Below are 17,415 nucleotides of genomic sequence, written 5' to 3' on the forward strand. Positions count from 1 at the left end.
AAATGGTGGCATCTGTCATTAAGAACCCCCATCACCCAGGACATGCCTCTCTTCTCATTGCTACCATAAAGGAGGAGGTACAAAAGCTTGAAGACACAAACGCAGAGTTTCATGAACAGCTTCCTGTTGCATCAACGCTCATGATGTTGATATCACATGAATAAAATTAAGAATAAATTCTGCATCAGATTATCAAGGGTTCAAGTCAACGTTTCCAAAATCTTTAAAGGGATAGAAAATATACAACAAGACTTGTTGCAATGTCATAACTTTGTATAGTAGTTCTGCACGCAGTAATTTTCTGAATGGTTTTATACTATAGCAATATTATCCACTACGAATAATTGCATATTTATAATGTTTAAAGATGAAAATGTTCTGTATATACAGATTGCTTTATTTAAGAAAAACATTGCAGGATGACAATACAAAACAGAAAACTTCTCAGTAGAAATCCATAGATTACTTATGCAAGGTTAATCACTTAAGCTTGTACAACAAACTTAATGGCTGCTGAATCAATCATTTGAAGAACATTAAAGTGTTCACAATCCTGACACTGGGCTTCCCATCAATTTCTCCTGTCGCAGAGTGATTAATCTCTTAAACCATTTTTCTTCTGCTTCTTTCTTGTCTATGAACAACTGCAAGAGTGGAATAGAACCAAATGAAAGAATTAGTTCTAAGAATTGACATAATTTACAACTATTTTACAACTAAACTTTTTCTAAATGTAATGCATCCAAGTCCAGTTTTAGTTCACGCAAAATTTCTTTTTGAAAATGTCTTTACAAGACATTTGCTTTTTCTTTCACAAGAGTTGCAGAGGGTGACAGACTGATACAACATCATGAACTCAGAGGAGACATACTGGCAATCTTTCTGTTGTGGAACATGAAAGTCAGTGCAGTAATATTGAAATTTGTTTCTTTATTTCACATCCATCATTCCTTTTCCAGCATTATGGAGGATCATTGAATACACTTTCCTGGGAACAACCACTGACATTCACTTCAGGGATAATCAGTTAACTTCAAAACAGTGCTGGATTGGGGTGTCTGTCAGATTAGAAACTTTTCAGTTTGAAGGAAGCAGTCCTAGTTAGAGGAAAGTGTGTAAAACAAATAAGTAAAACAGGAATTAAAGGCCTCAACCAGTTAAGGACAACGTTGCCCTTTTTTATTGTTTCAGTACATCTTTGCATAAACCTTTACCCTAATATCTCTTCAGGTGGTGATATGATATTTTATTTGATAACAATTCTGTCGTGCCTCGACATATTTTTATTGAGGAGCTAATAAAGTTAACTTTAGCCACTCTAGGCTGACATCTCATTTGGATGTACCAAAGAGAGAACAGTTAACATCAATGGAATCACACCAGAAGGATAGGTGTGTGGGTAACTTGTGTGGTATATGAGACTACCATTATGCACCAAATGCTGATTTTACCTTGCTACTAATTCTTGCTACCTCGGATCTCCTCATTTGTTCCCAATTCAATAACATTATTAGATGGGAAAGATTATTGAAATTTCTTGAGTGCATTTATAGTAGTATTAAAAAAGTGGTGGAGGTGTTTTATTTCTAACAAGGCACTGTATTTGTGATATGTTTTACTATAGCAGCAGTTTTTGCAGTTTAAGAGAAAATTGTTAAATGCCAAGAAATCTAAATTCAAACTTTAGAGAATTACTAGGAGATAGAACTGAGAGCACTTAACTCTCACCCAAAATGAAAACAAGGAAGATAATTTCCGGCTTTGGCAAAGACAACAAACCAATGGCAAATGCAAATTGGACAGAGTATGCAGTGCCTTGAAAAAGTATCCAGCCCCCACAACTATTTCCACATTGTACTGTCTCATTTTCTGAATCTAAAGTATATTGAGGTAGGATTTTTTGAGCTAATTTACAAAACATTGCATATCATGTCATATCAAAAGAAAACTTCCAAAATCAGTCAACAATTTACTAAGAATTATAAACCAAGATAGTGAGGCTGTAAAGGTATTCATCCCCTTTGTCATCAGCCACAATATATTACCTTACCAACTCACCCAATTTGCTGTTTTCAGTGAATTCGAAAGAATAAATATCCCTCTCTCTGTACGATCCAACAATATGGCAGATTTTCAACAAATAAGATCAAAATGAAAACAACAGAGCATTGAAGACAAGTATTGGAAACAATAATAGGGAGACACAAATCTGGGGAAGGGTACAAGACCATCTCAAAGACACTGAACGTACCTTGGAGCTGAGTCCAGTCCATCAAGAAAAAGTGGAAAAAATATGAAACCACAGCCACACTGCCTTGGTAAGGCCACGCTTCTAAACTTAGTCACGGGAGAAGGATGGCAGCTGTAAGAGAGGCAGCTGTGATGCGAACAGTCACTCTGAATGGGCTGCAGAAGTCAGGGGCTGCAACTGGAGATGAAGTTGATGGCTTCACAATCTCCAAGGCCTTTGACAAAAAAGGGTATTTAAGAGTGACAAGGAAGGAGCCCCAGCTAAACAGAAAGCGTATTCTTGCCCATAAAGACTTTGCAAAGCGTCTGTTAGAAGACACTGTAAAGATACGGAAGAAGATCTTGTGGTCAGATGAGACAAAAGTGGCACTTTGTGGCCTCAGTATTAGGCAGCATAAATTTAATTTTGTGCATCAGCCAGGTAACACCATCCCTACTGCAAAGTATGGTGGAGGTAGCATCATGCTATGCAGATGCTTTTCAGCAGCAGGATCTGGAAATCTGGTCAGGATTGATGGAAAGATGAATGCTGCTAAATACAGAGAGATTCTGGGTAAAATCCTGCTCGCCTCTGCCAGAAAGCTTTAACTGGGGAGGAAGTTTGTCTTTTAGCAGGACAATGACCCAATATGTGCTGCAAGAGCAACCATGGAGCAGCTTTAGATAAAGAAAATTAACGTCTTTGAGTGGCTCAGTCAGAGCCCTGACCTTATTGATCGAACTTCTCTGGCAAGACCTCAAGATTGCAGTCCACTGCTGCTCCTCCACTAACCTAGCACAGTTTGAGCAATTTTATAAGGAGGAATGAGCAAACCTTATTACATCACGGTGTGTAAAGCTATTAGATTTACTCAAAACACTGCTGGCTGTTATAGCTGTGAGACGTGTTTCTTCTAAGTATTGAGCAAAGAGGATGAATACTTTTGAATTGCGGACATTTCAGTTTTTGAATTTTTCATGTTTTACAATTTTCCCTGCTTTTTTTGGGCTCTGCTATGAAAAAGGAGCATGTGATTCCCAAATAAAAATTCTCAGTTAAATTGATCAAAATTCCTGGTTGTAATACTCATTTATGTGAACAAAAGGTTGGGGGCTGAATAATTTTACAAGGCACTGTACATGGCCTTCCATCCACCACTGCCAGGTTTTTACCCTTGCTAAAAGTTAAAACTATCAAAAACATCTTTCCCCATCTTCAGAACTTCCATGTTATGTATAGTAGACCCATTTCTCTTTCTTATCTGTTAAAGGTATGTTAAAATGCAGTCTAAAAACGGAAGGGTTTCTAGTAATTTTAGGATTTACTTATTTTATCTGTTGGAAGCTAAATGCTCAAGTAATGTTATGACATGATGCATCATTTGGTAATCTAATCCATGCCAAATTAGTTGCTTTAAGTTCATTTGCTCATTCATTACTGGCAAGATCAGCATTTCTTGTTCATCTGTAATGCAATGGCAATGAAACAAATTTCATTTAATGAAATGCTATAGGTAGGTACTTCCAAGATGTTTACCCGGAGATGGAATCATGATATACTTCTTCGACATGATGTGAGAGATGGAGGAAAATCTGTTGTTGATGTTCTGATATGCTTACTGCTCATGTTCATCAAAGTACTTGTGTTTGGCATGTGATCTCTAAGACACCTTGGCAAGTTGCTGCTGTGCAAGTTAAAATCAGAATCAGATTCACATGACGCAGACAGTTAGAATGCTCTCCATGATATAAGTGTTTTAGTTGACAAACCAAATCTCCTCAAACTTCTAATAAAATATAGCGGCTGTCTTGCCTTCTTTATAGCTGTGTCAATATGTTGCGTCCAGGTTACGTCTTCAGAGATATTGACACACAGGAACTAGAAACTGCTCACCGTGTTCACTTCTGATCCCTCTAGAAGGATTGCTTTGTGTTGCCTCGTCTTATCCTTCTTGACATCCACAATCCGCTCTTTGGTCTTGCTGACGTCAAGTTGTAACCGAAAGTCACAAACCATGTGCTCATGGTTGTAAAATTTAATGAAGGAGCATTTTTCAGTGCTGTGGTTAGCACACTACACTTGTGTTATCCACACCATTAAAAACGCCACTTGGTTAACTTAATTTCATTAAGTAATTTGTTATCAACAGTTAAGATATTGTTACATTTTAAAAATTTGACATTTAACTTATGCATTAAAATATACTCAGTAGAATTTTAATCTCAAATAATTTGGAGTTGAAAATTTACTGCAGCTAAAATTTTAGTCATAGAAGAGGGAGCAATACATACAACCGCTGTTGGTTCAGTTTACAGTACTTGCAATTAGTTGATGATATGTTTTCTTGTTTCAGTATCATTAGTAGTTCACAAATTTTGAATTTAGGTAGACAATAGCGTACTTACACTAGGATGAGCCACCGAGTCATCATCTTGGTACTTAATGGCAGAAGGAACATAATCAACCTCTTGTTTAATTTCAATGTTAAGGTCTGTTGCTCGGTTGCTAAGCACAGCAATTTCATGCTTAGCTTCTGTAGGTTCTTGTGTCTAAAGCACAGATAAAAATTAAACCATAAACATTCCTTAAAATCTCAACAAAAATCAAATCTTCTCTCATCAGATTCTATCACGGGAAATGTTGTAAAGTGGTTCAGTAACTAAATGCAGATACTGATAATCTGACTTAAAAATACAAAATGCTGGAAACACTTAGCAGGTCAGGCAGTCTCTATGTAAAAAGTAACAGAGTTAACATTTCCAGTCAAAGGGTGTTATAGGCAGGGGTTTTAGGGAAGTGGTCACCACAAAGGTTCAGTCTGATAGATACGGTAGGTGACTACCAGGGAAGTGCAGGCAAGCAGGCAGTGCAGAATTCCTCAGTGGCTGTTCTCCAATCAAATAAGTATACCACTTTCAATGGGGGTGTGATCTCTGGATTAGTGATGGTGCCATGTACTAGTGAGGGTAGATAAATGCTTGGTTGAGGAGCTGATGCAGCAGGGAGGGGTTCAGGCCCTTGGATTATCTCTTTGGTGCAGAGAGGATTTGTGCTTGAAGGATGGGTTGCACCTGAACTGAAGGGTGACTAATTTGCTGGCAAGAAGTTGAGAACTAATCGAACGAGGAGTAGGGGGCAAGTCTCACAGCAGTAGTGTGGCAGATGAGAAAATTGAGGCAAATATAGAATACAAAGCGAGCCAGTTCAGTAGGAAGGATAGGCAGGAATAGGTGAGGGAGGAAGGAAAGTCTGATTGGCTTACCTGTATTTATTTTAATGTCAGAAGCTTGAAGGATAAGGCAGATGAACTCAGAGCATTGAGGACTGGGACACTAAAGCTGTTACACAAGCATGATTGGAAGGTTGGGCAGGACTGGCAACTCAGTGTTCTAGGTCCTAGATACTACAGGTGGGAGAAAGGTAAGTTGGTGTGGTTTTGATTAGACATAACATTATGGCAGTACATGGCAGAATGTGATGTTCCCTCGGAATCATCCAGTGAGATTATCTGGGTTTGTATCGTACAAAAGGTGCCCCTGAATAGTGAGTGAGATTTAGAGGAACAAATATATAGGGGATGTGGGAGATATTAAAGAAAGAATTAGGAGGGCAAAAAGGGGTCATAAGTCACTTTGGAAGTTAAGGTAAAAGAGATTCCCAAGTGATACTATATTAAGAGCAAAAAGTGTAACTGCGGAGCCAGTAGGACCCCTGAAGGATCAATGGGAGAAACCTTAAATGGATATGGAAATGTTATGGGAACTAGGGAATTCAGGGAACAGAAGAGTGACGTTTTGCAACATATCCACATGACACAGGAGGAAGTGATGATGGTCTTAAAGTACATAAAGATGTATAAATTCCCAGGGCCTGCTTTTGGGAAAGTATTGCAGAAATTGCGTGGGTACTGGCAGAGATTGGTCAATACTGGTCATAATAAGGGGAGGTTAAAGTGCCCTTTTAGCAATCCAGCTATTTCCACTGTTATGAATATTATTATAGTCCTTAATCAGCCATATCTCTTATTGTGTTACCCATTCAGAACTTGCAGACAAGTTTCTGTCACTTTTATGACACCCTCACTTCTTTGTCCCAATTTCTTTTTTAATGTTTCCTCTGATTGTTCTACACATTCTCTTTCCTGTAATCAGTCATGCATTCTCTTTTACTGACTCATCTTACTCTCCACCTCTTTGGACACACAGGCTGTTTTTCTTTGCTTTACCTTTTACCTTGCTGAAAATACAGGTTGAGTACCCCTTATCCAAAATTCCAAAATCTGAAATCTTTTTGAGCACTGACATGATGTCACAAATGGAAAAATGCCCAGTTGATGCGTAGGTCTCTGTGCACCAGAGACAGTTCTGAGAAATGACCTTACATGCCCTGAGTGAGGTCATGTTGGTGCCAGTTTGTTTTCAGCAGTCATCATAACCAGGCCTTTGTGCATTACTCGCAGTGATTACCATGTATTTTGTACTTATTCTCTGAAGATATTGTTGAAAATGTCAAAAAGGCCTGCAGTTATCTCTATGAGTAATAGTGAAAAGAAAAAGATGAAGCATTTATGTTTATCTATAACACAGAAAGTCAAGTTGTTGGAAAAATTTAACAGCGATGAAGATGTGAAGCATTTGACAGAGATGTTGGTGTTTCTACAATCTGAAGAAACAGAAGGACAAGCTATTAAAGTTCTATCCTGAAAGTAGTGAACAGAAGTTAATGAAAAATAAAAAAGCAGGACATAAAGTGAAAAATTAAGATCTTGATTGTGTACTGAAAGAATGGATTTGGTGTCAGAGTGAACATCTGCGCCTTAACGGTATTGCTGATCATGAAACAATGAAAACTCAAAATTGAAGGTAGTTACAAATATTCACCAGGTTGTTTGCAGAATTTTAGGAAGAGGGAAGGCATTACATTTTTAAAGATTTGTGGTGATAAAGCATCTGCTGATCATGAAGCAGTACAGAAATTCATTGATATGTTTGCCAAGATCAGTGCTGATAAAAATCTAACACACTGAACGGTTGCATTAGTACATATGTGTGGTCAACAAGTGTAAGATAAAGACTGCTTACCAGTAGCACGTAAATTCAAAGTTGAGAATGATGGTGATGCTAAACAGCCACTGACTGTCCAGCTGGGTGCCAAGGTATTGAGAGCTTACCTTTCTAATGGTTCAATGTTTAATGCACAAAATTATTAAAAATATTATATTAAAGTAAATTCAGGGAATATGTATAAGCTATATATGTAATGGAAATGGATTTTCTGCTTAGACTTGGCTCCCATCCCAAAGTTATCTCATTATATAGATGCAAATATTCCAAAATCTGAAATATCCGAAATCTGAAACACTTCCAGCCTTAAGCATTTAGGATAAGAGGTGTTCAACCTGTAATTCTAGCAAAGACCCAAACACACTTCTCTTTAAAGGCAACACATTGTTCAATTACACAACCAACACACATAAAAGTTGCTGGTGAACGCAGCAGGCCAGGCAGCATCTCTAGGAAGAGGTGCAGTCGACGTTTCAGGCCGAGACCCTTCATCAGGACTAACTGAAGGAAGAGTGAGTAAGAGACTTGAAAATTGGAGGGGGAGGGGGAGATCCAAAATGATAGGAGAAGACAGGAGGGGGAGGGATGGAGCCAAGAGCTGGACAGGTGATAGGCAAAAGGGATACGAGAGGATCATGGGACAGGAGGTCCGGGAAGAAAGACAAGGGAGGAAGGGGACCCAGAGGATGGGCAAGGGGTATATTCAAAGGGACAGAGGGAGAAAAAGGAGAGTGAGAGAAAGAATGTGTGTATAAAAATAAGTAACAGATGGGGTACGAGGGGGAGGTGGGGCATTAGCGGAAGTTAGAGAAGTCGATGTTCATGCCATCAGGTTGGAGGCTACCCAGACGGAATATAAGGTGTTGTTCCACCTCCAACGGGATCCCACCACTAAGCACATCTTTCCCTCCCCGCCTCTCTCTGCATTCCACAGGGATCGCTCCCTACACAACTCCCTTGTCCATTCGTCCCCCCCATCCCTCCCCACTGATCTCCCTCCTGGCACTTATCTGTGTAAGCGGAACAAGTGCTACACATGCCCTTACACTTCCTCCCTTACCACCATTCAGGGCCCCAAACAGTCCTTCCAGGTGAGGCAACACTTCACCTGTGAGTCGGCTGGGGTGATATACTGCGTCCGGTGCTCCCGATGTGGCCTTTTATATATTGGCGAGACCCGACGCATACTGGGAGACCGCTTTGCTGAACACCTACGCTCTGTCCGCCAGAGAAAGCAGAATCTCCCAGCGGCCACAAATTTCAATTCCACATCCCATTCCCATTCTGACATGTCTATCCACAGCCTCCTCTACTGTAAAGATGAAGCCACACTCAGGTTGGTTGGAGGAACAACACCTTATATGCCGTCTGGGTAGCCTCCAACCTGATGGCATGAACATCGACTTCTCTAACTCCCGCTAATGCCCCACCTCCCCCTCGTACCCCATCTGTTACTTATTTTTATACACACATTCTTTCTCTCACTCTCCTTTTTCTCCCTCTGTCCCTCTGAATATACCCCTTGCCCATCCTCTGGGTCCCCCCCCCCTTGTCTTTCTTCCCGGACCTCCTGTCCCATGATCCTCTCGTATCCCTTTTGCCTATCACCTGTTCAGCTCTTGGCTCCATCCCTCCCCCTCCTGTCTTCTCCTATCATTTTGGATCTCCCCCTACCCCTCCAACTTTCAAATCTCTTACTCACTCTTCCTTCAGTTAGTCCTGACGAAGGGTCTCGGCCTGAAACGTCGACTGCACCGCTTCCTAGAGATGCTGCCTGGCCTGCTGCGTTCACCAGCAACTTTTATGTGTGTTGCTTGAATTTCCAGCATCTGCAGAATTCCTGTTGTTTGCGTTCAATTACACATTTGCCTTTCAGTCTTTGAATCTAATTTACATTCGGCCAGATGTACAGTATTTTCAACTCACTGAAACTGACCTTCTTCCAGTTACATATATTTACTTACGATATCTCTAATTATATTTCTGTAGATATAGTACTGTATAAAAGTCTTAGGCATATAAATCTGGTGGGAGCAAAAGATGTTGGGAATGGCAAAGGTGGAGCACTGCAAGGGATGTGGGACAGGTAGCAGGGTGGGGGGGTGGGGGGTGGGGGGTGCAGATGCAGGCACAACTAGTCCTGGGACACTAGGCAGGATCATTTGATTCCAAACAATTGGCTTATCGATACTTACAGCATGTCTCTCTGGTGCATTCCACTCCCACCCCTCTCCCTTCCCCTTTTCTCAACCATGATTCTCCTCTTCCTGCCTCCTTCCCACTTTCTGTCCACAAAAGAGGCCCACATCAGAATCAGATTTAGCATCACTCACATTATGAAACCTGTTATTTTTTGTGGCAGTACAGTGTAATAGTAAAATTGCTACAGTACTATGCAAAAATCAGGCAAAAATCTTTTTTATATATATAAAAAAAGACATTTGCACACTGTATTTTAACCTTCTGGACTGTGCTGATTGCTTGCTGAGTGACATTTATTACAATTGATCCTCCTTAACAAATACTTACTTTTTTCACATCTCTATTTGATCTGAAAGTTTGTTGGACAAAAAAATCACTTTCAATAGCTTCAATACTTTTGACTCGTTTCACCTGTTCTTCAATTGTAGTTTCTGCAAAAATATAAATTAAAAAGACTTTAGTTTAAATAAATAATGTTTCCAAATACTGTTATGTAATTACCCCGGCAGCTAGTGTCTACTTGGTACACTGAGTCCCAATACCCTTACTGCAGCGAGTTCCTCCACTTACTTCTATATTATTCTGTACCATATTCTAGGTTATTAATATACACTCGGTGGCCACTTTATTATGTACCTTCTGAACCTAATAAAGTGATCACCGAGTGTCTTCTACATGTTCATGGTCTTCTGCTGCTCTAAGTACATCCACTTCAACAAAACACTTTTACCTTAGTTGAACTATTGCAAAGTGTCAGCACCATTCTGCAATTAAATGCATTATATTCAATAAAAGTTAATTTCTTGTTCTCCAAATTCCTATACCATACAAGTAGTCTTAACTTATATTTGTGTTAAGCTTCAAGCAGTCTATCATCAACAAGTGTATGTACTTACAGCAGAAGACCATGAACATGCATAAACCTTTATCAATAGATTCACTTATTTAACATACATAAGTTTCTCCACATTCTCAGACATGGACACATGAACTTTTACACACATTCCATCGTTTGCATGCACTACCCTTTCTTCTCTCAGGATTATATTTATAATCCCACCTCTGTCAATCCCAATCATTCTACCTGTCACTTGGGCAGCCTGGTCTTCTGTTGCTCTTGCAAGATAGTGCAGCGAACACTGAGCCTGCAAGAATTGGGGTTGTTCAAGGTAATACGACAAAACCAAATTCAGCCAACTGTACATGAATTCATCAATCTTTCACCAGCTGTGCTGAAGCCACTGAAGTATTAGTTCTTGCAACAACTGGGACAAGTGAAGACTGTGATTAAAGGAAAACTGAAGGGTAACTAGGTTACATTCAGTGGTATCTGTCACATCCTGATGCAAAGTTGCCTTGAATCTGGAAGTCTTAACATGGGGAAATCTTTTATACACAAGGAGAAGGGTGGTACTTCAATGCACTATTGGAAAAAGTGATGTGCTGCAGACATTCAATTATAATGTTTAGAAGAGAGCTGGATCAGTATCTTAAAGAACAAAATTTGCAGGGCTATATGGCGTTGGCACTAGTTGAGTCACTGTGAACTCAGCGAGGCAAGTTGCCCCCTTCATGATGTGAATCTCTTTGATTCTGCGAATACTCTTTTCACAGATATGTTGTACTAATCTGTTTCTCTCAGCTACAGATAAATTCAAGTGAATTTTTCGAAAGTTTTGCTTCCACAATTTTTTTTGTTGATGATAGACCATTTGAAGCTGAACACAAATATAATTTCAGACTACTTGTATCAAGTAGGAATTTGGAGAAACAAGAAATTAACTTTTATTGAATGTAATGCATTTAATTGCAGAATGGTGCTGATGCTTTGCAATCATTCAACTAAGTTAAAAATGTTTTGTTGTTGATTTTCCTTTGTACTCGGTGTGTGAGACTTCTTGCTTAAATGTCCAACAAGAATCAGACAGCATTGATGGATTCCAATTGCCCTAATACTGTTTCTCCATAACCAAAATGTCCTGGTGAAACCTTACACCATGCTTGTCACTGACAGCAGCAAGATTTGCAGGGAAGAAGTCTAAATGGTAATATAGAAGATGAATAGTTAGTGACATGTTGCACTTCATGGTTTCAGCTTACATTGTGGAAACATTTCAGTTGACTTGAATTATGAATTGAAATAACAAAAATAGGTGACGTCAAAAAGTACTGCGTGACAGGGAAATTTCATGGTGAGTTTCATGATCAGCAGCCCAAAATCTATTAGACATATCCAGACGTATTCAGGAAGCAAAATCTTTATTGTCCAGTGATATCTACAACTTTACAGTGTATGCAATTGTAAGCTCTACTGCTTGGGTTCTTCCACACCACTGAGATGGTAACATATAATTAATATGAGTAACTACAAATGGCTCATATAGCTTGGATTTATTTGAAGTGGTGTAAGCAATTATAGCAGAAGCTGTGTGCTCTAAGAAGGATAGTTCAACAGAGCAGGATGTGCGGTCAGAATGAAGATTGTGGAAAAGTTGCTTCAACAAATTAAACTGAAATCTATCTCACACCCATCATTGAGGGTGTGTGAGAGATGAGCAAACATTTCAGGGAGAAAGCAACAGAAGAAAGAAGGGGATAGACAGATATTGAAAGTGACTAAGAAATAGGAACACAAAGGTAATGAAACTGTAAGGAGAGTGATAAATTATCTTGGGAAACTGATCATTTTTGAACAGATGTAGTTTGGAAACACCGCCACCAGATGGTATACTGAACAAATCAATCCTCAAAAATAGTAATACAACATGTTAACCAGGAGAGGTCAGCAGATAATAAGCTAAAATGGCCACATTGCTATTCTTAGTATTTCCTAAATGAAGTCCATTTTAAATATTTCTTACAACAACAATTTTAAAAATTGACTAATTCCACCAATATAATATTGTCTTTTCTGCTTAACTTGCAAGTGAAATCTCATCTGCATTGTTGGCTCCAGACTTGAACTAATGCAATGAATATATTCTCTTAACTTGTTTTCAGAAAACTTTGCTGCCCAGGTTGTAACTTGTACAGCACCATTCACCCATTATACTCATGTTTGCCCTTGGTGAAGCAATGTTTTATTTTAAAATCCTCAACTTTGCTTTCAAAACCCTCATCCATCTTTCCCCTTCCTATTTCTCATATTAGCTGCCCTTTGACCCTTTGTAACCCCTGCATACCACTAAATCTCACCTCACGATCTTCCCAAAATTTTACCGCTCAACCACTTACAGCAATTGGTGGAACTAGTCTGTATACAGAATTTCATTTCTTGGTCAGCTAAGTTTTAAATTTAAATCTTATAAAGAAGAGCATTTTACATACAATCAGTCTAAACCAGCCATTCTCAATGGGGGCCATATGGTCCCCTTGGGGGCCCTGGCATAGTCGAAGGGAGCCACCGACTGAAAACTGTGAGAAACAGAGCCCCAAGGGTTTATGGGGGCCCTGGTAACTGAACCAATGAAATCCCCAAGCAGCAACCTTCATTGGAGTCAATATTTTTCCTCCTATTTATAATATCTTTCCAACACACCGTTTGAATTCAGCGCACCTGGTAAATTCATTGCTTAAGCTCCTCCCACACAGCCTCAGTCGCGAATCAGACTGCACCGGGTCAACGTATTCAATCAAGGGTTCTCGCATTTATTATCACCATACTTCATTCTCCAAAGATCAGCGCGTCTCGCGAGGCCTTTTTTTAGCCTAGTAACTTTAAAGTATATGTGTTTGGATATATTATATGTTAAGGTAGGTTGTGAAAAGTGTTTATTACTGCATATGAAGTCACTGGAAAAAAAAATCCCTGGCTCCGGGTGACAGCATTTTTTGTCAGTAATGTATCTGTATTTCACGTGCTTAGTATTTTCAGAAATAATTCTACCCACGAGTTCCTTGGCGAAAAAAAAGTGTCAGCAGTATTCAGTGGAATACTTATCACATGATTTCATCACATCTCCGCAAAACCCATCTTTGCCCATGTGTTTGAACTGCATGACTACATTGTCAAATGAAAGCAGGAGGCCTTACCATTTATGTGAAACATCTCAAGCAGATACACAAGGATATGCAAGAGAGATTTAATGACCTATTAAACCTCGGTATCCTGGATTGGATTTTGAATCCATATGAAGTACGACCAGAGTTGAGGCAGAACCTCGGTATCCTGGATTGGATTTTGAATCCATATGAAGTACAACCAGAGTTGAGGCAGAAATTCAGGAGAGTTTGATTGATCTTCAGAGTGATATAACTGTACGTCGTCAGTTCAGTCAGTTTCAAAAAGATTTTTGGATCAAGAATGATCTGCCGAATAAATTTACAGCACTGTGGGAAAAAGCCCAATGATATTTTTTTGCCTTTCCCTCAACATATTTGGTTGAGAGTGGATTTTGCAAGGTAGTCTCCTTGACAAAATCCAGGAACAGAACTGACATCGCAACAAGAGGTGACCTCCGACTGTCATGGTCTAATTTGGTGCCCGATATCATGAAACTTGCAGAAAAGCACCAAGCTCAAGGATCGCATTAGGCCCGATAGATGTTTAATTTCATACAGTCTTTCTTTAAAGTTTTGTCCAGTATGTCGGAATGTTCAAGTTTTCTTGGTGTTTAATAATAAATGATTTCCTGTCTGTCTGTTCCTGATATATCCCTGTTTGAAAGGGGGGCCCTGAAACCTGAGAAAAGCTCCTAAGGGTGCCGTGGCCAAAAACCGGTTGAGAATCATTGGTCTAAACTACCAGTTTAAGTTCCCAGTTGTTTGAACTTGTTCAATTGGAACTTTAAACTTGGCTTTGCACTGAGCAACAATTGCACTACACACAGTAAAAATGGAAGCAGTGATCTAACCAAGGTGGTCTTAAGTTTATTAGTACATCCATAAGTTAGATAATCAGCGTTACTTTGAAGGCACGAACATTTGTCAACATGCTGCTAAAAGCATTTTACAATAGTTTGATAATTGAAGAATAACTGCAACTGCCAAAAATAATTAATTCTTATATCACCAGTAAACTAAACATGGTTTTCAGAAATCTGAGCAAATGCTGAGAATTTTTAAAAATTAAATTTGGAACTCACAGTAGGGATTGTCCCTTAAGCTACGACATTAAAACATTCTCACAGAGAAAAAAAATCTATTGCTGAAGGATTGATCAAATGAACCTAGTCTTTTGAAATGTAGAAGAAAACAGAAGCAGAGGTTCAGTTACTTTGGGGAGCTATTATATGCATTCTGCTGTCTTTTCCAGTGCTTGGAAATAAATACGAGATTTTGTGAGAAAGGAATGATACTTGGTGTTAAGCAAGGACAAGAAGCCTGCTAAACAAGAAATTTATTTACTCCAGACTTTGGCATATTATTTTTCATTCAATTGGTAATTTCGGTACATCTTCTAAAAAATAATATGATTTTCAGCTGTAATTGTTTAAACTTGTAAATATATCTCAGTCAGCTTGTGTAAACATACATTATGGATTTTGTTAATAAAGTTGAGTGTACAGTATGTTTCTGAAATTAAGCTTCAATTAACATTATGCATAATAACTTTAATTTTGATAATTATCTCGGATGCCTTTTTGCAAAGGACAAGTTTTAAAAAGATTATATTTTGATCAGGGTAGAAGACGAGGATGATTATATGTAATAACATGTGAAATGTAAACATATCTAACATTTTACAAAACAGTGCAAGAATAAATTAAGACAATTTTATGATCAGTTTTGCTGCTGGATCCCTTGATAGCCAAAGCCATAATACAATTGGTCTTCAAATAGGAACGCAATTTTTATTATGTTGGTAGTTTTTTAATCATTTACCAATTAATTCTGAAAATCTCCTTAAAACTTGAAAGCATCAAATTGTTTAAAAAATTACAATGCTTCACTTCACTATCATTTCTGTAATATATGTCAAAAGAAATTAGCTTTCCCATGTTTTACTCTAAGTATAAAGTCATTACAGTTAAACTGGAAATATTAAATTGAATGAATATCAAATACTGAATAATTGTATCATGCTCATAATGGATTGGAAAATAAATAGCCTGAATAGCCAACAATATTGTCATCTATTCCAAAGCTCTTCTTGAAGTAGACAACAACATTGCTGTCTATTCAGGCCATTTATTTTGAATGGTTATTATAACAAAGTTTTTCACGGAATAGATTAATTTACTATGAACCAGAACACAACGTGTTTACAAGGTACCAGCCATTAACTACCATCTGCTAGCCATCTTCAAACACCCCATAACCACGTACAACTAGTCTGTCAGAAGAGGTAACACAGACATTGCAGACTATACCATTTTTGTCACTCAGGCTAGGTCAGAGATATGCCTATAATAGACAGCTCCTTTTTTTCAAATACACAGGGCCAGATATGTAATTCAATGCTCAATTTACTCTTGCCTCACAGGAGATTTTTGCCTGCTAATTGATAGAAATTAAGCCATTAATCAAGCCACTAGCCATCATTCAGCCCAGAGAAGATGAATACAAACTTTCATAATAACCACCTTCACCGTTTTAGTGCTCATTAGCATTAATTTTTAATGCAATTATGCTATTCTTTTACGCTGAGCTCATAAATTACAGCTCTTCTATAGCTGGCTGGCCTTGTAAAATCTACAGTAATGCTTTGTAGTCTGATCTTAAAGGCAATTACTGGCTTCTTCTATCTTTTATCTCTCTGTCTGCCCAATAACCTTCTACTACTGATTTATTCCAAATCCTTTCTTTCTGTTTGCTTTTATTTTCTGCTCATTGAAATGCTTTGAATCTGAGGTTTGTAATATTCTAAAATTCATTAAAATGCAAAATAAAATCAAGATTTAAAAGGAGTTATCTATAACTGATGGTTATGTATAGTTTAAATTTTATAATTGGTAGTTTTACATCATAAAAGGGACCAGTCACCCAGCTCTTAAAGTAAAACGAAGCCAGAATTATCTGGATTATATTCACTAAGATAGGCAATGACACAGTGAATGGTTATAATAAATACTCCCATTCTAAGGTACAACAAAATTTTGTTGTTAAAAACTGGCATTCAATGCGACCTGCAACTAAGCTTCTGATCTTGTATTCTCAATAGCTTCTGGACTGCCTACTTCCATCTCTATGGCTGTCCATCTGCTGCTGAAACCCTCCCATGTTATTGTGAACACAATGGTTGACTTTTCCAAAGTTTTCATAGTCAGCATTTCATTTTCCACCTTACACAAGCATGAACACATCCCAAATATGATCATCTACATCAGTCACTCCTGTTCTCATGGATCAAGACTGGCAGTTCTAACTCTGAATTTAAAATGAACATGTTCGAATTTCTCCACAGCATCAATCCTCCCTTCACCCCTCCAACTATCCAAGGGATTTGTATTCTTGCAATGTCAAACATCTCAGTACTCCGCTTTCTCCCAATGTCAGTGACTTTATTTCCCAAACTTCAAAAGAAAGTCCTGGAACTCTTTCCCATACTTTCTTGAAACCTATCCTTTTAATTAACCTTTTTCATTATCTCACTAACCACTTCTTCTCGATTTGGTGCCAAATTCAGTATACGGATATTACCTGTGAAACTTCTCATATATTTTACTACGTTAAATAAACATAAAATGAAAATATTGAGTCCTGATGAAGGGTCTCAGCCCAAAATGTCAACTGTTTATTCATTTCCATCGATGTGCCTGAACTGCTGAGTTCCTCCAGCATTTTATGTTAGATAAAGTAAAAATAGTTGTTGGAAGTTTAGATACAGTTTCATGAACTGTGGTAAAGATGACATGACACACTTGCCTTCATTGGTTGGGTGTGCAGCATAAAAGTAGGGAAGTCATATTGCGCTATACATATAATATTTTAGTTAGGCCACATTTGGAGTACTATAAGCATTTCTGGTTGCTACATTCA

General features: G+C 38.3%; 1 protein-coding gene across 4 annotated transcripts in view; it reads right to left on the bottom strand.

Moving 5' to 3' along the window:
- Positions 1–366: 366 nt before the first annotated feature.
- The window catches only part of rsrc1 (arginine/serine-rich coiled-coil 1), a 397,305-nt gene continuing 380,256 nt past the window's right edge, over positions 367–17,415 (bottom strand). For 2 of the 4 annotated variants that reach the window (XM_072255458.1, XM_072255455.1), the window contains 3 exons: positions 9,823–9,926; positions 4,636–4,779; positions 367–644 (listed from right to left, as the gene is read on the bottom strand). In XM_072255458.1, coding sequence (XP_072111559.1) covers positions 546–644; positions 4,636–4,779; positions 9,823–9,926 — 347 coding nt within the window. In that variant the 3' untranslated portion in view covers positions 367–545. The remainder of the gene's footprint in view (positions 645–4,635; positions 4,780–9,822; positions 9,927–17,415) is intronic. The other 2 variants (XM_072255457.1, XM_072255456.1) reach the window with 1 other exon arrangement.

Source organism: Mobula birostris, chromosome 4, assembly GCF_030028105.1.
Source record: "Mobula birostris isolate sMobBir1 chromosome 4, sMobBir1.hap1, whole genome shotgun sequence".
Classification (NCBI taxonomy): Eukaryota; Metazoa; Chordata; class Chondrichthyes; order Myliobatiformes; family Myliobatidae; genus Mobula; species Mobula birostris.